Below are 21491 nucleotides of genomic sequence, written 5' to 3'. Positions count from 1 at the left end.
CCGTCCATGTTTGTTGAGGCATCTGACAGGTGTGCACCATCTCTGACCTCCAAACAGCATATAATAGTGACCCTACCTAAGCCATTCTAGAAAACTCTCCAACTTGACTTCGTATCAACCATTATCAATGCTCAACCTGCTCTGCAAAGTATTACATAAATTACTTGCTAACAGGATTGCACTACTGTTGCCTAACCTGGTACATCCAGATAATTTGAGCGTTGTCACACTAATGTGTCCAGCAATTAATAGTATACTTTTTTCCCATGTCATGAGTGGATGTCCACCCATTGCTAGAATCCCAGCAGTGGCATCCACAGATATGGAGGTGTTCATCATACTACGCTTGGATTTTTTTTTCAGCATTGGAGGAGATGGTCTTTGGTGGAATGACACTGCAGTGGCTATGTCTGCTGCACTCGAATCCAAGAGCCAGAGTCAAGTTTGCTTTGGCTATAGTACCCAATTATTAGACCGGAGGGAGTGGAGTGAAGCATCAATGTTGGAGACTTCACACACTCGATTTCTCTTCATGCAGAGGACAATTTAATATGCCTGGGAGAAGCACAAAAACCTGGAAGGGGTATTGGCTCTGCATGAAACATTTGAAAACATGTTAGGTTTGAGGGTTAACAAAACAAAATCTTGCATTTATCCACTTCGACCAGTGGGCCTCTCAGAGGTTGCGGACTTGTCTGAATTTGTCCTCACCAAGGAGAGAGTCACTTTATGCTTCTTGGACACTCAAGGTTTAGCACGGAGATTGAGTACTCATCCAGGTAAAGATGCCCAGGACATTGACAAATCCCCAGAACACGTCCATATTTTGGGAGCATCAGCCATGATTTTGTGAAACACAGAATGGCAGCAGGTAACAAAATAGGCTTGCTGAAACTCCTTTATTTTTTTAATTAATTTTGATACTGATACACCTGCCAAAAACTTTATTTGGAGAAATTAGTAGTATGGTCAGAGATCTAATATGGGAGTGTCCGAGATCTTGAAATTCATTACATAAATGCAGCAACCAACAGAGTACGGTGGACTGTGGGCCCCAGATTGTAGACTGCCCTATCTGGCTGCTTAAGTGCAATAGGTAACAAGATGGCTCACAGGATTCAACAACCAAGAGATGCAATATATAACAGGCCTGGTATCATAGCATGGGCATAACAAAACAAAAATTACTGGTTCAACACTAACTTCCCAAGGTTCTTGAACACGGCAAGACACTGTTAGCTCAGGCTGTTTCTCCACAGCGACAAAACATTATATTTTACATCGGAGTAGCTGTTGTGGTGCCTAAATGTTTTAGCCACCTTAATTTGAGATCTTAGCTTAAAAATCCCGTCAATACAATGGAACAAATAACTAATGTTATCGTCACAACTATTGCATTTGACATAATCACTGATTGGGTACTTAAAATATGAATTTAATTTATACACCATTGATACCAAATGCGAGAGAATGCAAACATTTACTTATTTTTAAATTTATTTTATTTATTTATTTGAAAGTTTTATATAGCGCGAACAGGATCTTTGCAGATATCAGAGCGCTTTACACGGCTGGGAATGCCAGCAAGAGATTGGGGTTACACATAGGTAGAACAACACATCAATAATACAGATATAACAGTTAACTGTGTGCATAGATAGTCAGTAGCATCGATAATGCCAGCAAGAGATTGGGGTTACACATAGGTAGAACAACACATCAATAATACAAATATAACAGTTAAATGTGTGCATAGATAGTCAGTAGCATCGATAATACAGGTGAGATACATAGTCATAAAGTTCGAACAGCGATTTAAATGTGTGCGTAGATGGTAGTAGCAACAATAATTCAGGTGAAATACATAATCATACATGATCATACATGCATAGAGTTCGAGCAAAGTAATACAGGTCGGAGTAGGGTCTTCCGAAAACCATGCTAATCGGTCAAGTGTATTTGGCCATAAAAATGGCTTTTACTTCTTTCTTAAAAAGAGTGAAGGAGGAGATGAGCCTAGTTTCAGGGGGGAGTGAGTTCCAGATCCTGGGTGCCATTCCTGAGAAAGAGCGTTTATATGTTTTTACCTTCCGGAATCTTCGAGGTTTTAGCAGAAGATTGTCTGTGCCTCTAGTGATTCTAGAGCCGCCAGAGATTGACAGCTTCTGAGTGAGGTATCTGGGAGAGCTCAGGTGTAGAGCCTTGTGTGTCATGCAGGCGATTTTCAGATGTATTCTGGCTTCAAAAGGCAGCCAGTCCAGTGTTTTCAGATCAGGGGTGATGTGTGAGTGTTTTTTTGATCCAGTGATGAGTCTGGCTGCAGCGTTTAGAGAGGCTCTTAGGGGTGCAGTGCTGGTTAACGGGAGACCGCAAAGGGCGATGCTGCCGTATTCAATTCGAGGGATAACTAGAGCTTGTACTGCAGTTTGGAAGTCTTTGGCTGGCAGGAAGGGTTTAAGCTTCCTCAGTGTATTGATTTGGAAGTTTGCTCCCTTAGTAGCCTTGCTGATATGATGTTGCATGTTAAGGTTGGAGTCGAGGGTTATGCCTAAAGATTTCGCTGAGTCCACTATGATGGGTTGGACATTGAGTGCAGTTAACTGTTTAAGCCAGGTTTGCGTGATGGGGATCTTCGCCGGGGGTGAGATCAGCAGGAATTCTGTTTTCAGAGCATTGAGTTTGAGATGATTATCAGCAAGCCAGGATTGAGTGCTTCTGATCGTAGAGTTCAATAGTAAAATGTCGTTGGGGGATTGTAATTTGAGATATAGTTGGGTGTCATCTGCGTACATGTGAAAGAGTACATTGGATGCTTGGAGCAAGGTGGTGAAAGGTTCCATAACTAGGTTGAACAGGGTTGGTGATAGGGAAGATCCTTGTGGGACGCCTAACGATACAGGTATTGGAGAGGACATCCGGTTGTTACTCTTGAATTTCTGCGACCTGTTGTGTAAAAAGGAGGTGAACCACTTGAGAACAGTCCCAGAAAGACCCATTCTTGTGCTCAGAAGCTCAAGTAACTTCTCGTGTTTGACAGTGTCGAATGCTGAAGAGAGATCAAGCAGGATGAGGAGGCAGGTATCACCTTGATCTAGAATTTGAAGGGCGTCGTCAATTATGTGCGTCATAGCTGATTCAGTGCTGTGTCCTGCACGGAACCCTGATTGATGCGGGTTGAGGAGATCAAACTGGTCGATATGTTTAGTCAGTTGTAGTTGAGCGCATTTTTCCAGTAATTTGGCGAGAGTGGGAATATTGGTAATGGGACGGTAGTTGTTTAAGTCGGATGGGTCGGCAGTAGGTTTCTTTAGCAAAGGTGTGACTTGTCCAATTTTGAGGGAGTCAGGGAAAGTTCCTTCTTGGAGCGAGCTGTTGATGATTTTAGTCCAGAGGGGAAGGAGCAGTGGGATGAAATCTTTGACAGCGTTGGCAGGGAGGGGATCCGAGAGGTGATTGGAAGGTTTCAAGGTGCTGAGCAGTTTGCCTATTTCTTCTTCGGAGTAGGTTTCAAAGGTTGACCAAGTTGCATTGTTTTTAGGTTCGGTGGGTGTTATGCAATTGAGAGTGCTGTGGAGTCTTGCGTCCGCGCGGAGGTCATTCTTTATGTTGTCAGTTTTTTGGGTAAAGAAAGTGGCGAAGTCATCACATGAGGGTGCTTCGTGCAAGGTACTGAGAGGTTGGGGTTGTTCCTTGGCTTGTGTTCTGATTAACTCAAACAGTTTTCTAGGGCGGTTTTTTGCTTGGTCAAGCTGGAGGCTGAAGAAGTTTGCTTTCGAGCGCTTTATTTTCCTGAAGTAGGCGTTTCTCTTTGTCTTCAGGGTTTTTAGGTGTAGTGCAGAGGGAGCTGTCCTCCAGGTGCGCTCTGCCAGTCTCATGGCTCGTCTATCTTCATTGAGACTCCCGTCGTACCATGGTTTGGAGATTTTAGCGGGGACTCTTTTTAGCTGCATGGGAGCAGCCTCATCAATTATTGAGGTCACTGCACTAAGATAGTGGTCAGTCAGAGATTGGACATCTGTAACGCCAGTAGGGGGGAGTAGGAGGTCGCGACTGTTCTGAGGTAAGGATAATGGGTTGAGTCTTTTCAGGTCTCTTTTCCAGACTTTAGGTCTGGTGGGTTGAACAGAGTTGAGTTTGACTTTTTCATTGATGTGAAATGTAACAATATGATGGTCTGACCAGTCACAGGGTTGAATAGCCTCAAGTTGAATAGCGCCCTCTTTGGCGATGATGAGGTCGAGGATGGAGCCTTTCACGTGGGTCGGGCTGTTGCATAATTGTGTGAGGTCCAGGGCGCTGAGGAATGTATTTTGTTTATTCTTTCTTCTTTCATAACATGACTGGGTGCAGTGAAACCAGTGTTTACTGAATTAATCTATACTTATTGAGTTTTGGTATCCTGTTTCGGAAATAAATTAATAGATAATTATAATGGACTTTTATGAATGGTGTATAAATGAAAATTTGATCGGGGACTCAGCGTCTAATTACTTCAGTGGAAAGCATGTGGATTTCTATAGTGTATCAGGGCCTTTCCACGATAATGCCCCTGATTATTCAATTGGTGGTTGGTGGTGTGTGATTAATCAGGGACAAGGTGGCATGCTTTATCATGGAACAATCACTTTTAGACAAAGACTAAGCACTTCCTTGCATATCGTCTAACGGCACAAGGGCAGCCGTATTAGTAACCCAATAATCAATGCATGTGTGCAAAAACAATTAGCACGTAAAAGTGGAAAGTATAAACTAAATAGTTTGTTTCAGAGGAGTAATATTTGTTTACATTTGTACTTGAAATTATTTGATCTCTGCATTATTTGCGGCCAGAACGAATTTCATGAATACAGAACTGCATTGCTACTTATGCTCATTTTTGTTGTTTCTAATAACGCCTGAGCATTTATAAGACTACTGCTGTTAACGTCTGTGTGGGCAGACCGATACAGATAGAACAGAATAACTGATTTTTCTAATGAGCTCTGGAGAAGCTCACCGACTCTACTACGACAAGGCCTATTGACTTGCCTAAAACACACAAACATAATTTCTTTTGACTCTGGAACCAACCTATGGCGAGAACTTCCAAGCCCTCCATCCATACCCCAGCAACTTTTGAACATAATCTTGAATCGTTCTAGACTCCCATCTAGTATTTACATCTCTCCACTGCTGCCTATCTAGTTTTATATAGATGCTCAAATACACTGATAAATAATGCATTTATAGATTTAGCTTGTACAAGCTAAAGTCTAACCCACCATTCTCATACAGCTTTTTCCTTGTTGTGCTCTTCTCAAGTGACCCATCCAGGAAACCTTTCCCAATTTCTTCCCAGATCTAAAAATGGTACAAAAAGAACTTGATTAATAAATGACACCATCTGACAGATAGTTTTTTCATGCAGCGTTACATATTATAAACAAGGGTCACTTCAGATTGAAGCTGTTACCTTTACAAACCAGTTACACTATAGAAATACCACACACACACATACATATTTAACAAGCACAGTCCTCAACAAGCATTGGAAATGCAATAGGTCTGCATTAGGAAAGTTTGAGCTATTGATATTGTAAATGACACTTTTTTATTTATGTGTTGGTTTTGAAAGTAGCAAAATTAATAGCTTTGTCAGTTACAATGTCAATAGTTTTAACTTTTGCAAATGTGACACCTATAGCATTTGTAATGCAATGTGTGTTGTATTTACGTGACTTAGATGTATTGATATTACAAATAACAATGGCTTTTAATTTTGTAAATAATTAATACTTAAATAAAAGTTATTGTAATTTATAATGGCAATAGCTTAAACGTTTGTAAATAACTTTTGTGAAGATTATGTTCAATGTATTTTATTGTGACGAAAATCCAAGAACATTGCATTTGCACCTAAACACACACAGAGCCACACACATATAGATGTGGTGGTGGTGGATCTGGGGGATATGGTGGTGGTGGATGTGGTGGTGGATATGGTGGTGGTGGTGATGGTGGATGTGGGGGTGGATGTGGTGGTGGTGGAGGTGGTGGATGTGGTGGAGGTGGTGGATGTGGTGGTGATGTGGTGGATGTGGTGGTGGTGGATGTGGATGTGGTGAAAGTGGTGGTGGATGTGGTGGTGGTGGTTGTGGATGTGGTGAAAGCGGGATACATGAGCATACATGAGCTGTCGGTACGCGAGGCCTTACGCGAGGCCTAAAAATGAACGTATGTAGAACTTGGGGAAGAGGTGATATAAATAATAATAATAAAGGGGTTTATAAAGCGCCTGGTGACGCCATCCCGGCGTGTCCCCGCGCTGTGGAGAGAGCAGCAGGAGAAAGTGAGAGACCTATAGGGTATAGAGGTGGGTTTTTAAGAGTTTCCTAAATATTGTCTCAGTCTCTGCTAGTCTGATGTTCAGAGGGAGAGAGTTCCAATTTTTGGCCTCCAGCGCGCGAAAGGAGCGCCCTCCCATTCTGGCCTTGTTTATCCGGGGGGCTTTAAGAAGACCAGTTCCCATGGAGCGGAGTGCTCTATTGGGCACGTAGGGGATGGCAAGATCCTTCAGGTATTCAGGGGCTTTCTGAGAGGTTATCCTGTAGCATATTAGGAGCGCTTTGAACAGGATACTCTTTTTTATGGGAAGCCAATGAAGAGCAGCCAAGGTGGGCTTGGAGGCTGCTCTTTTGGGTAGCCTAAGGACTAGCCGTGCTGCCATGTTCTGGAGAACCTGCAGCTTTCTGATGTTCTTCTCTGTTGTCCCTAAGAGTAGCACATTACCGTAATCGATACGGGAGGTGACTAGAGCTTGGGTCATAGTGCGTCTGGCCTCTAAAGGAAGAAGGTCCAGAGTACGGTTTAAGGTCTTCAGCACCCCAAAGCATTTCCCTACTACTTTATGGACGTGGCTGTCAAAGGAAAGCTTGGGATCAACCCAGACACCCAAGTTCTTTGCTTCCTTGCAAGGAGTAGGTAGAGGACCTAAACAAGGAGGCCACCAGTCCTGAGTCCAACTATCCGTGTTTCCCCCTATCACAAGAACCTCTGTTTTAGAGCCATTGAGCTTCAGGCAGTGTTGGTTCATCCAGCCTGCAAGCTCCTGCATGCAGGTTTTAAAGTTTGCGGCTGCTAAGGTGGGTGCCTGGGATAGGGAGATGAGGAGTTTGGTATCGTCGGCGTAAGATACTAATTTTATGCCGTACGATTGGACCACATCCGCCAGCGGGGCCATATAAAGGTTAAACAGGGTGGGGCTCAGGGCAGAGCCCTTAGGCACCCCCTGTTCTAGGGCAATGCTGTCTGAGAGGAGATTTCCTCTCTGAACCTGGAAGCTGCGGTCTATGAGGAAAGCTTTAAGCCATCCCAGTGCAGCCTTGGTGACCCCAGCCTGGTTTAGACACTGTAGCAAGATGGAGTGTGCTACAGTGTCAAACGCAGCACTGAGGTCCAACATAATGAGTGCCATCGTATGACCCTCGTCAGCTCCTGCCCGTAGAGTTTCAGTCGCTCTCAGGAGGGCTGTCTCAGTGGAGTAGTTAGTCCGGAAACCAGACTGGGAGCTATGCAGGGATTTATTGGCTTCTAAGTGAGCCATGAGTTGTTTATTGGCAATTTTTTTGGTCACCTTCGCAAGGTATGGCAGGAGAGAGATCGGTCTTAAGTTTTCCAAGATATCCTGACTTACATTGGGTTTCTTTTTGATTGGCAGTACAATTGCCTTTTTCCAATCTAGCGGAAGGCATGCTGAAGAAAAGGATAGTTGGATAACGTGCCTAAAGTAAGGTTCTAGTACTTGTAAACTTTCTCTAAGTACTTTCGGGGGGGCCGGGTCACGAGGGGAACCCGATTTGACGCTCTTACAGATGTTTATAAGCATTTCAGGAGGGGGAACCGAGAAGCATTGTAGGCAAGACTCAGTAGGACTAACATCTACACTTTCCATAAAATCATAGCCAGAAGTCAGGTTGTCAGAAAAACTGGCATAGATGTTGGTGATTTTCCCCGAGAAGTAATGTGCAATTTTATTGCAGGTTTCCACCGAGTTGTTGCATGACACATTATCATTTGTGATCACTGAAATTTCTTTAAAAATTATAAAAAGCTCTTTAGTGGAGTTCTCTGCCTCCCCAATGCGCGTTTTGTAATGCAAGGCTTTGGAAGTGCGGATTTTTTTATTATATTCCTTTTGCGCTTTTTTGTATTGTAATTTGATAGCTGGGCAGAAGTTGATACGCCATTCGCGTTCTAATTTTTTGCAAGCGGATTTAATTGCCTGGAGTTCAGGAGTGTACCACGGGATGGATTTTCCGGCGTTTTTGGAGTTGTTCATACTGCGAATAGGAGCAGTTTTGTCTAGGGCCATTGAAATTCGATTCTGCAGCTGACTGTATGCTGTTTCACAGTCAGTGCCTTCTAGAGAACCTCCTGTTTCGAGCAATTTGTTAAAAGTATCATGGGAGAAGCTTTTCCATTTCCGACGCATGTACCGGTGGTCCGTGTCATTTTTTGGGTCAGACTCAGATATCTGCAAATGGAATGGAATAATGGAGTGATCAGACCAAGGTACTGGAATTGGAAGTGAATCTTGCACTCTGGAACCGTTCCCAAAGATAGGGTCTAGGAGGTGACCAAGTCTGTGAGTTGGATCATGATTTATTAGGTCAAGCTGAAGGGACTGGAGTACAGACCTAATGTCCGTAGCCTCAGAGTCGAGGGGGTCATCAAAGTGAACATTCATATCACCAAGCACCAGGAATCTGCTTTTCCTTATTGCTAGGTGAGCAGTGGTTTCTAACAGGCTAGATGTGAAATCATACAGTCTCCCTGGGGGTCTGTACACAAGAATGCCTGAGAGGGAGAATTGAGGATTTATGATGATAGTAAAAGATCCTGCTTCACAGTGATCAATAGTAAGAGGAGATAGGGAGCATTGTATGGGAGTTTTTGTGGCAATTGCAATTCCTCCTCCCCTGCCATCCTTCCTATCCAGTCTGGAAAGGGAGTAGCCAGGAGGCATAGCTTCTATGATGTCAGGGTCTGAGAATTCTCCTAGCCAGGTCTCCGTAAAAAACATAATATCAAATCCATCATCCTCCAGTAGCTGATATATTTGTATACTATGTTTGCTGAGAGAACGTCAGTTTATCAATCCCGCCTTAATCTGCTTATTGGAACCTGCCTTAGTGGGTGGCTCGTCAGGCGTGAAAGAGCATATGGGACAACTGTGCAATGACAGCGCCTCCATAGTGTGTGTACATGATAGGGTGACATCGGGACAGAGATCTAACAGCTCCTGTCTATCATACCGTATCTTGTGGGATGCTAAATGGCCAGGAGTCGTGGCCCCGCGCCCCATTCGGCCGCGGACGGGCGCAGACGGGCTTGACTTTGGCGCGCTTCCGGCGCGCCCGCTGCACGCGTCCGCTGCGCGGTCGCAGTCCTAAGCACATTATATAGGAGAGGTAGGGGCAGCTAGAGCGCTGAGCTTACAACCCTGAGCCCGGAAGTGCTGGGCTCCTCCTCCACCCTCCGCTACAAACGCCCAAGATGGACGCGGCGGACCGGGGCGGGAGTTTTGAGAGTACAATCCCCACACAAAATTACTACAGCCTACAGGTGAGGCGCAATTAAAATTAAACAAGAAATACACTGAAAATAAAAGTTAGCAGCAATCGCCAAGTTTTTAAAAAAGCGCTATGAAATCAGCGCTCACAGTGCATGACTTGTACCCACAGCGTTAGTGGATAGAGTCAGCCACTGCCACCGGCTGGACTCTTCTCCACCACGCGTGTGTGTCAAAGTAGGGTATTTATTAACTCCTCTTACAGCGCAGCTAGAGCGCTGAGCTTACAACCCTGAGCCCGGAAGTGCTGGGCTCCTCCTCCACCCTCCGCTACAAACGCCCAAGATGGACGCAGCGGACCGGGGCGGGAGTTTTGAGAGTACAATCCCCACACAAAATTACTACAGCCTACAGGTGAGGCACAATTAAAATTAAACAAGAAATACACTGAAAATAAAAGTTAGCAGCAATCACCAAGTTTTTAAAAAAGCGCTATGAAATCAGCGCTCACAGTGCATGACTTGTACCCACAGCGTTAGCGGATAGAGTCAGCCACTGCCACCGGCTGGACTCGTCTCCACCACGCGTGTGTGTCAAAGTAGGGTATTTATTAACTCCTCTTACAGCGCAGCTAGAGCGCTGAGCTTACAACCCTGAGCCCGGAAGTGCTGGGCTCCTCCTCCACCCTCCGCTACAAACGCCCAAGATGGACGCGGCGGACCGGGGCGGGAGTTTTGAGAGTACAATCCCCACACAAAATTACTACAGCCTACAGGTGAGGCGCAATTAAAATTAAACAAGAAATACACTGAAAATAAAAGTTAGCAGCAATCGCCAAGTTTTTAAAAAAGCGCTATGAAATCAGCGCTCACAGTGCATGACTTGTACCCACAGCGTTAGCGGATAGAGTCAGCCACTGCCACCGGCTGGACTCGTCTCCATAATACATAATACAGATGATAGCAGAAGAAAGGTAAATGTAATCTAAGTGGATTCCGAGGTGGCAAATTGGTGCTCTTTTAATCATGGATAATGGATGAAATATTTTTTGAAAATGTTCAAGAAAGATGTATTCAGATTTTTTTGAATTATAGAAATGAAGGTGCAAGCATTATGTGTAGAAGGGTGTTGCTCCATTTTCAAGGCCGATTGGGAAAGCAACAACTGCAGAGCAGTCTCACAAAGATGCTTACTGCCGGCTGAAAACACGCACAGAAGCAGCTCTTTGCTCACTCACACTGCCTATCGCCATCTTTAACCACATGAGCGCCCATGACCTATATCGTCACGGAAGCCTCTCCACAGTGCACACCGGTGTGTTAAAAAATACTAGCTAACATCCTGCACACCCCAAAACGTGGAACTCAGCAAATTGTACATTTAACGCAGGTTTATCTCCCTAGTTATTGAGAAAAAATCAGACAGACACAGACGTGCGTTTTCACAGGAAGACAAAAGTAAAGAAGGTTGTGCTGGGAGAGAGAGAGTGGGGAGGAGAGTAGGAGGAGGAGGGGGGAGGAAAGGAGACAAGACGGAGGGAAGGTAGAGAAGGGGAGGGGGGAGGAGAAATGCGACACGGCGGGCAGGGGAGGGGGCGGAGCGGGGAGAGGTGCGACACGGCAGGCAGGGGAGGAGAGTAGGAGGAGGAGGGGGGAGGAGGGGGGAGGAGAGTAGGAGGAGGAGGGCGGAGGAGAGTAGGGGAGGCACGGCCTAGCGGCCGTGCAACCAAGAAGTGAGGGGGCGGAGCTGGGGGTGGCTGTGAGAGAGAGAGTGGGCAAGGCAGGCGGCTGGGGGCATGTGCACGGGAATAGTTCACTCAACTGTTTCTCTGAAAACACAGGCGCGGACTGCGTTTTATCCGGGCCAGTAGCAATTGGTCTAAGGTGCCCAGATGGAGTCACGCAGCGTTCGGCCTTGCGGTTCTTTCTGATGGAGGTGGTCGAGAGGTTGCTTAACCACCGTTTGATGGATGTTGCCATGATTTGCCTAAGTGAGCAGCGAGGGCGGTTAGAAAAAAGAGCGGGAAACAGGCACAGAAGAAGGGGAGTGGGTGCGCATGGCGGAAAGAGGGGGGCGGGCCCGGCAGAGGGAGGGGGTTGCGGAAGGCGCGAGGAGGAGGGGGCGCGCGCGCTTCGGTCGGGGTTACTCCTGTGAGTGTTTGGAATTTCAATGCGATTACAATTTGCGCTCGAGAACAGTGACGTCATAGACAGTGCGGGGCGACGTCACGCGGTGCGCTGCCAGTCGTCTGTGAGAAAAGAGTGATGCTTGCGGGCGACACCAAAGTGGCACTCATAAAACTGTCTAAGCTTCGGGCCGGAGCCCTGCCGTAACGAATCGCTCGGCTTCATTCTTTTCACTGTGCCGGAGAATGGTGCCACATAATTTGTTATTTTATACACAGGTGGATGCTCTTTTTCGGCTATCACGTGGGTGGTAATGGTAGCATCCGCGCATGCGCAGCTATGCTTCACCGTGTGCATGTTCTCTCCAGGCCTTTCGTTCTCAAAAGCTGCACCTCTGGGTTCTCGAAAGAGGAAGAGCTCGAGTGGCTAGGGAGTGTGTCACGAGCTTAACGAAATTAGTTTGCTGCAACGGTGAGAGGTGCTTTTTGTGTTTTACAAAGCTGAGATAGCAGATGTTTCAAGCAAACAAGTGAATTAACAGGCAAGCTTCTGTGTTCTGCGACACGGCGGGCAGGGGAGGGGGCGGAGCGGGGAGAGGTGCGACACGGCAGGCAGGGGAGGAGAGTAGGAGGAGGAGGGGGGAGGAGAGGAGGAGGAGGAGGGGGGAGGAGAGTAGGGGAGGCACGGCCTAGCGGCCGTGCAACCAAGAAGTGAGGGGGCGGAGCTAGGGGAGGCTGTGAGAGAGAGAGTGGGCAAGGCAGGCGGCTGGGGGCATGTGCATGCGCTTTTAAGCTCAATGCGCATGCGCATTGAGCTTAAATTTCACGGGCACTGCAAGGAATCGCCACGATTCCTTGCAAGTTGGTTAAAGAGTGTTTAAGCCCCCATAGTCTCGCAAGCTCGATGCGCATGCGCATCGACAGGCGAGACCTAAAAAGGAATAGTCATATATTGTCGGATATCCACTAGCTGACCTATGCATTTTTTTTAGACCGAAGAGCGTAGTCAATGGGCCCCTGAGAGCAGGGGGCAGGGAAGGGGGGTCTCATGGACCCCCCAGACACCCCCAAGATAGAGTCACAGAATTGAACTCAAGTTTGCAAGGTTCTTGTCCCCACTATGTGCTCATCTCTACGAGAAGGCAATATTAAGGTGTTCATAGTTATATTTCCACAGAGTCCTTATTCTTCAAAATCAAGATTTAACATCTAATTCCTTCAATGATTACAAATCAATCACTCCCTAATGAATTTCAAGGAAAGGAGACTCAGTAAATCATTGACAAATGGGCAAGAAAATAAGACTAGGAGACTTCTCAACCTTGATAATTGGACTACATTAAGTTAGAAAGATGTTGGAGAGGACACATTAAGACGTAATGAACATAGATAGAACTTGAGGTTTAAGGTTCATAAATCTCCATTGTCAATACATGTTACATAAAAAGGTCACCAAATATCCACAATAAAGTGTCAAGTATTTGAATTAGTGAAGCAAGATTTGAAAAATTATGGCTCACGTATAAAGTTAGTACACAGAGAAATTCATGGGATGGAATTGTTGTATTCTTTAAATCCAGGGGGATTAAATGATGAGCAAAATCTCACCTTTTTAAAAAAGATATATATATATATATATAACTCTGAGTGCCTGCTGATAACGTTTGATGTAACCTCATTACATTCGTCCATAAAGCATAACGATGGAATTAAGGCAGTCAGTCACTATTTAGATAAACGTGCCATTAATTTTTCTGCCCATAATAGAATGTTGGTTTCCATGATCAAAGTCTGTTTGGAACAAAATTACTTTTTATTCAACAATCAGGTGTACCAGCAGATCAGGGGAGTGGCCATGGGGGCCTGTTTCTCACCCAACCTAGCGTGCTTGCACATGGGATGGTGGGAGAAACAGGTCCTCATGGGACAACATCTGACCACCATGCAAAATTATGTCCCGCTATATCTAAGGTATATTGACGACCTGTTCTTGATCTGGCGGGGATCACCTCAGGAGGCAGCAACATTTGTGGAACATCTGAATGTTAATGACTTGAATTTAGAGTTCACATCCACAATAAGTGCAATATCGGTCTGCTTCCTTGATATAGAAGTATACATAGAGGATGGGAGGTTATCAACAGAGTTATACAGGAAGCCCACAGTGGGCAACACTGTCCTGCATGCGGCTACCCAGCACCCCCACCATCTAATACGCAGCATTCCTTTCGGGGAAATGCTTCGCATTAGAAGGATTTGCAGTACCGAAAATGAATGTTTCAAAGCCCAGGAGGCCAGTAAAGTTTGATTTTTAGCCAGGGGATACTCTGAGGGAATTATACCGAAAGCAATTGATCGTTCTAGAACCATCAGTAGAATGCAGGCCATTACATCAAGAGTTTCTTCTATGGTAACAAACAAAGATGACTTGTCTGATCAATCCAGAATTATAGTAACATATAATCGACAACACAGGGAGATTAGAAAGATCTTTTCCCGCAACTGGAATCTGGTGACAGGGGATCCTGTCATTGGGGGTTTGGTGAGGAATAAACCTGAACTCACCTTCAGAAAGTCCACATCCATGGCAGATAGACTGGTCAAGAACTACCTGGAGCAGCCAATTCCTGAGACTTGGATGGCTCTGAGCAAGGGATTTAAAAAGTGTACAAGCTGTAAAGCCTGCAAATATGGCTGCAATAAAACACAATACCAGGTACCCTTCAGAGATAGTGCTGTACTAAAACAGATTTTGCAGTCTATGTGTTGCAATGCCCTTGTGATCTCCGGTATGTAGGGAGTACCCGGCTGCCAGCTCACAAGCGGATTTTGCAACACATAAGAGCTATTACCATTAAAGATCAGTCTTATCCGGTGGCCCGCCACTTCGAAAGTACCCATGATAGCGACCCAAAGCATCTTCAATATTATATTATTTACTGTGTGATGCCATTGAAACGGGGCGGCGATAGAGAGGCTCTCTTACAGGTCCTTGAGACCCGATATGTATTAGAGCTTGACAGCCTTACCCCGGGGGGGCCTCAACGCTACTGAGGATATATACACATGCCTCTAGATCCCCATATTAGTAAACCTTGTGGGCCTTATATTCCCCCCCCCCCCGCCCCCCCCCCCCCACCGGGAGATGCCAACGCTAGTGAGGATCTATGTATATAGATATAGATGAACATTGGGGCCTCATAACATACTGGGGTACTGAGTTAACACATATGGTTTGCCATCTAATAATCTTTATGGTAATGGCCTGTGCAATTAGAATAGCCTATTGAAAAGATCTGTTAATAGAATAAAAACATAATGGAGGGGCTCCTCCATAGTACAATGTATTTGAACTTTTTATGATACGCACTTTTTTACAAATTCTTTTGCACTATGCTGTCACAGCTGCTCTGCGCCATAGGGGTAGTTATAAGATGTTTACATGTTGTATAATTAATTGCACATGCACTTTATTTTATCCTACTTGGGATTTATTTACACATGTTTTAACATGGAAACTAAAGGACATGAATGAAAACATATTAAGGCAATTTTTAATGATGTTTTTATAAATATATATACTTAATTTTATATTTATGACCATTGCGGAACTTTGCAGATATTTATTAAATTTTTTAAATTGTGTATTGAGTGATGATGCGACTCATTGTAATTTTGCATTGCAAACGATAGATTACATGTTTCACGATAGTCTTTCCGCTGTTTCCATGTTATACTTGGTGAAAGTGAGGTGTGGTAAAAAATTGTCCGCCCTCTATGCTTACTACAAATACCTCCCCTTGGCAATGCATACACATCATGTGATTAAGCCTGTGGACACAGGCAAAACGCGTCATGGCGGACATGCTGAGCATTAAGATACACGAATAAAAGGACCGTTGTTTTGGCACCAGAAACGGGCTCCACTGTTCGTCATTTCTTCAACTGAGTTGGTGGCGCTACAGGCGTTTGGATATATATATATATATATATAGATATATATATATATATATATATATATATATATAGATAGATATATATATACATACATACATATACATATACATATACACACACACACACACATATATATATATATATATATATATATATATATATATATATATATATATTATCGATCGAACACACCGTCACCTTCCTCGCGCTCTGGACCAGCTCCAGCCAGGAAAAAAGTCAACGGACACGGACCATTTGTAGTGCTCCAATTTTTAATTAAGGTGCAGAAAAAGCCTCATGACGTTTCGGCTCGCAAGAGCCTTGTTCACATGACAATGTTCATTTGCATGAAACACCATTTTATAATGCCAGTAATTGGATAAAGGTAGTCACATGGGAGGGCAGTGTGTTACAATAAACAGAGAAGAGATACTCAAACAGTTTCCCAATGTATAAATAATTGGAAAACACATTTAAACAGTTTTAACAAAATCACGGTAAAATACCAGAAACAAAATATATATACATTATTTCCTTCTTTAGGTATATACACAAGTTATCATCAGGTAAATGTATGAAATTCATTACCAACTTCAAATAAATTGTTTCGGACTGATGAAATCAAATTATGGTAAAATACCCAATTATATATACACAATACAGTATTGATTATATATTACGATATAATAAAGTGCAAATGCATACTGATTTAATATGTGCAAGATTCGCAATAGTGCAATTTACCAATGTGCAAAACATAGCAAATGTGCAAAGAACTGCAACGTGCAAAATGCTGCTTGAAAGTGCAAGAATATTATCCTTAATGACAGGATACCCAACCAAATCCAAGGCCCTATCACACAATACTGTATCACTAATGGTTGGAATCATATATCTACCTGACTCCAAGTGTATTTCAAATAAATACAAAACTATTAACATCAACAGTCCCTAACGTATTTTCGATGGTAGAATTACTTTTTGTTTGACCTTAGATTACTACTTATACTGTTTTTATCTCTAATATATTATACTGCATATTAATAAAAAACACCGTGAATAAAGTGCATTTAAATGATGAGTGTGAATGACTACCAGGGAGCAAAGACCCAATTAGTCTACCACACTCAGCCATACCCATCAAAGTGAAATCAGCCTATTAGATCAATTGGCAGTAAATGCAGGTCAATGTCAGATCTAACCAATTCACAACGTGAACATATAGAATGATATAAACATTACACTGCCTATATATATCAGTTTACATGGTACACGTTAGAAATTGTTTGATCTGTTGCATCTTTTTGTTACTGGGATTCCAGTATTCTTTTACCATGTGGCTATTGGCACAAGCCTTGCAGTGGCCACATGGATAAAAGCCCTGTAGGTTGATGCCTCTTGGGATTACATTTGTACAAATGTAATCCCAAGAGGCATCAACCTACAGGGCTTTAACAGTAACAAAAAGATGCAACAGATCAAACAATTTCTAACGTGTACCACTCCCTTTGTGATCTATGCTTTAACCTGTCCATGTAAACTGATAAATATAGGCAGTACAACCCATATGGCCAAAAAAAGAGTACTAGAACATACTCGTGCTATCAGTAATTTGGACCAACAATACCCCATAGCACGCCATTTTGAGAGTCCTCATTTCTCAGATCCCAAAAAACTAACCTATTATATATTAGAGCAAGTGAACATTGGCCCGAGAGGGGGTAATCGTCTTATGAAATTAAGACAAAAAGAATCTAGATATATAATAAGTCTATGAACCCGTTATCCCAAAGGCCATAACATGGATGAAGAGTATAATGTACATTTGCAAGAATGAAGGTCATTGTGATGTAATAACTGTTATTGATTTTTCACATGTACAATTCTTCTCATCCTATATGTACTGCTAAACTTCTGACCCTGTCTCTCTTTTCCTTCTTTCCCACAGATACAAAGGGAGGGATGTGTCTAGAAATCACAACACGATTACCCTAAACCTTTCACTGTGGTCTTCCTCCATCCATCTGGACGAAAGTATCAAACATTTTAAATCTTAAATTTTCTTTCTTCACCTTATTTCATTAATTTTGGATAAGTTGCATATGTTGTCCTCAACTAACCAATTGGAATGCAGAAAACCTAGAAACAATAGACATATTTGCATATATGTAAATTATGCCCTTAACTTGTGTTCTGGACTGACACATAGGATGCTCTCCCTCTTATTAGGAGCCCATGTCCACTAACCAGGACATCCACTTCTCTTTGAGCTCTTCCTGCAATCGCACTAATCGCGATGATACGATAATCGATGCCTATGCATGAAACGATATACATGCAGGTCCTCCACCTTCATGAGGAGCCCATGTCCACTAATCAGGACATCCACCTCTCCTAGAGCTCATCCTGCTATCGCATCATTTGCGATGTTACGACTTTCAAAACCTTCATATGCAGGCCCTTGAATACCAGTCCACTAACCAGGACCTGCATACTTCTATGTATTCATTTTGGGCGATTATTACGGCAACGGGTTGCCTTGACAACCGGGATCCCTCGCCACGCCCCAATCCGGGGGCGGTCCACAGACATGTGACCCGGTTACCTTATCCTCTCTACCGGGCACACAATCCAACCTGGTAATCTAGTCAATATCTACCCTTTGATGACTTAATCCTATGCGTCGGTAACCAGGCCACATGGGCAATAATATCGTGTAAATTATATCATGTATATTATTACCCCGACCAAATTTATTTTACACCAGTAACACTTGCAAATATGTATAAATTATCGATAGATGGACATGCATCAATTTATGATTTATCACATTTATTCTACAATAATTGTATATGAATATTAACGAAAGCAGTAATAGCGGTACTCCGTTACAAAATGGCGACTTGTGTATCAACTAACAGCACTATACTGACACTGCAGTCCGTCTTCTAATGTAATTGCAAGGCAAACATAAAAGATGTAAAGCAACTACTGCAACTTGTGTGATCAAGCACTCTATGGAGTGCGAAACGCGTCACGTGGATTTATGAATTAAATAAATCAACTTTTCTGGACTTATAAGTGGATTGTGGTCTGTCCGTCTGGCGCCTGAGTGCTCGCGAGGAACGCCGTTTTTTCAGGGATATATATATATATATATATATATATATATATATATATATATATATATATATATATATATATATATATATATATATATATATATATATATATATATATATATATATATATATATATATATATATATATATATATATATATATATATATATATATATATATATATATGTACGAAAACTGGTGTAGTCCTATTTGAAGAAACCAGAGTCGAGGCCCAAATATATTCTCAGTGCTCAAGGTTTATTTGGCAGAAAGATTAAACAGCCCCAACGCGTTTCGAGGTAAGCCTACCTCTTGGTCACGGGTGGAGTAACATCAGTTCGCCATTCTTTTAAAGTAAACAACGAGATGCATTCCGTCATGCATCACGTGCACATAGACATTGAAGAGACACTACAATCAGGCTACAATGTATCAGTGAGTAAACGTTGCAAAGCATGCAAGACCAGCAAAAATTGTAAATCATTAAAGATTTCTAAAGATCAAGAGGCACACAAGATCACCAAACACCTTAGCTCCACGACTGACCATGCTATTTATGCATTACACTGTCCATGCGACAAATTTTACATTGGATGCACCACGAAACAGGCTAAACTCAGAGTATTAGAACACTTAAGAGCAATAAAAAATCTGAACCACCAATACCCAGTAGCAAGGCACTTTGCGGCAGTACATAATCAGAACCCCAATCTGCTGACATTTACGGTGCTAGACTGTGTTGAAAATAAAGAGAGAGGTGGGAACAGATGGCTAGAGTTACGAAAACTAGAGTCCAAATATATAATTAAATATAACACCATTCAACCGATTGGGCACAACCTTGGAGAAGAACTAGCAGTACACCTGTATGAGTAATTTTGAGGAATTAATTAATTGTTGTCGCGTCTCTGTAATACTGTGTAAACTTTTAAAGAAAGGTGATTTTAAATAGCACTTGTGAAGTTATTTGCACAGCAATTGATGGGAGCACACAGGCTAAAATTGGATTGTTTCATTTTTTTCAGGGAAGGACTTCACGCCCACTGGGGCAGGACTAGAATTATGACTCGACATTATGAATAATATTGTGAAGGTCAAAAGCCCACTTGGGCTGAGATTTTCTTCGAGACAGCTTATACATAACAGGCATTTATGTATTTTCTGACATTCATTTATTAATTTGATAAATGTGACACACAATGTAAATAGTTGCCTGCATATGTAGCTGTAAAGTCAATATGCATGTCGTCTTTTTTGCTGAGATAGAAGCAATCAAACGAAACTACGGTGAAAACAAACTCACTGATACATTGTAGCCTGATTGTAGTGTCTCTTCAATGTCTATGTGCACGTGATGCATGACGGAATGCATCTCGTTGTTTACTTTAAAAGAATGGCGAACTGATGTTACTCCACCCGTGACCAAGAGGTAGGCTTACCTCGAAACGCGTTGGGGCTGTTTAATCTTTCTGCCAAATAAACCTTGAGCACTGAGAATATATTTGGGCCTCGACTCTGGTTTCTTCAAATAGGACTACACCAGTTTTCGTACTCATTTAAAGGATCGGCGATCCTGTTGAGCGCCCGCCGTGTAAGAGGCAGAAGCACGCCGCTTTTTTATATATATATATATATATATATATATATATATAAAATACCAATGATTCGCCGCACACGCCTTGATGTAGATTGCAGTTTCTTTATTTTCAAAACGTGACAAACACCTACGCGTTTCGAACCGTAGTTCGTGTTCACGGTAGCTTGCATGTGTGGTCCCTTCATTATTTCAATACAAATCGGCCTTTGTCAAATGGAATTGTTTCCATACAGTTACGCATTCCTAATCAACTCTCGGGTAAATAGAGAGCTGGTTATACACACACGTGTCATCACGTGTGATACAAAGCGCTACTGTCCTAGCTAACTGGGGACACGCTTTAAAAATGCTGTAACGCTTAATGTCGCCCCAATACCGCGGAAACCCATGATCTCAACGAAATTATGTAGGCACATACATATTTTTTGTTAACACTACATGTCCCAGCATGCCTCACACAAATGGGGGCGTGCCAAAGGCCGATTTGTATTGAAATAATGAAGGGACCACACATGCAAGCTACCGTGAACACGAACTACGGTTCGAAACGCGTAGGTGTTTGTCACGTTTTGAAAATAAAGAAACTGCAATCTACATCAAGGCGTGTGCGGCGAATCATTGGTATTTTATCTGAAACGGGACACTGCCCTGGTCCCTTCGCTGGCACCGACTGAAGCGTGCTCCCGCAGCGACAGGACAAGTTGTATGCAATATATATATATATATATATATATATATATATATATCCAAGAAAAAGAGCACCCAACTTGGAAAGCCTGCATCGTGGTGTCATTTATTAATCTGGAAGGCAATCCTGCACGCAGCCTTCATGTGCACAGACTTCAGTTCGCCAACATTTCCTTACGCGTTTCGGGCGTCACGGCGCCCTTGTTCACAGGTGCTGGCAATGAGGAGTGGCTGCTTCTCTTATACCAAGTGTAACTCCATATAGTGGGCGTATCTCTGCATATATATATATATATTTTGAATTGTCCAACATGCTGGTTTTTAAAGCATTAAGAATAAAGGGTATTTGTTTCATACGAACATGTCAATGCATCTACTGTAATCCTTTTACAAGGTTTACACATAGCTATGATATTTACATTACATCAACAAAGGAGAATGTGTCTTGCACAA

The 21491-nt window shown here is 43.0% G+C and overlaps 1 protein-coding gene across 1 annotated transcript in view; it reads right to left on the bottom strand.

The window, feature by feature from the left end:
* Window positions 1-21491, bottom strand: part of CYP20A1 (cytochrome P450 family 20 subfamily A member 1) — a 275234-nt gene that overhangs the window by 167162 nt on the left and 86581 nt on the right. The window contains exon 6 of the mRNA XM_086955289.1: window positions 5262-5340. Within this exon, the coding sequence (XP_086811415.1) occupies window positions 5262-5340 (79 nt within the window). The remainder of the gene's footprint in view (window positions 1-5261; window positions 5341-21491) is intronic.

Source organism: Lissotriton vulgaris, chromosome 2_1, assembly GCF_964263255.1.
Source record: "Lissotriton vulgaris chromosome 2_1, aLisVul1.2, whole genome shotgun sequence".
Classification (NCBI taxonomy): Eukaryota; Metazoa; Chordata; class Amphibia; order Caudata; family Salamandridae; genus Lissotriton; species Lissotriton vulgaris.
The sequence above is the reverse complement of the archived record's forward strand: the minus strand, read 5'-3'. Positions and strand labels throughout refer to the sequence as shown.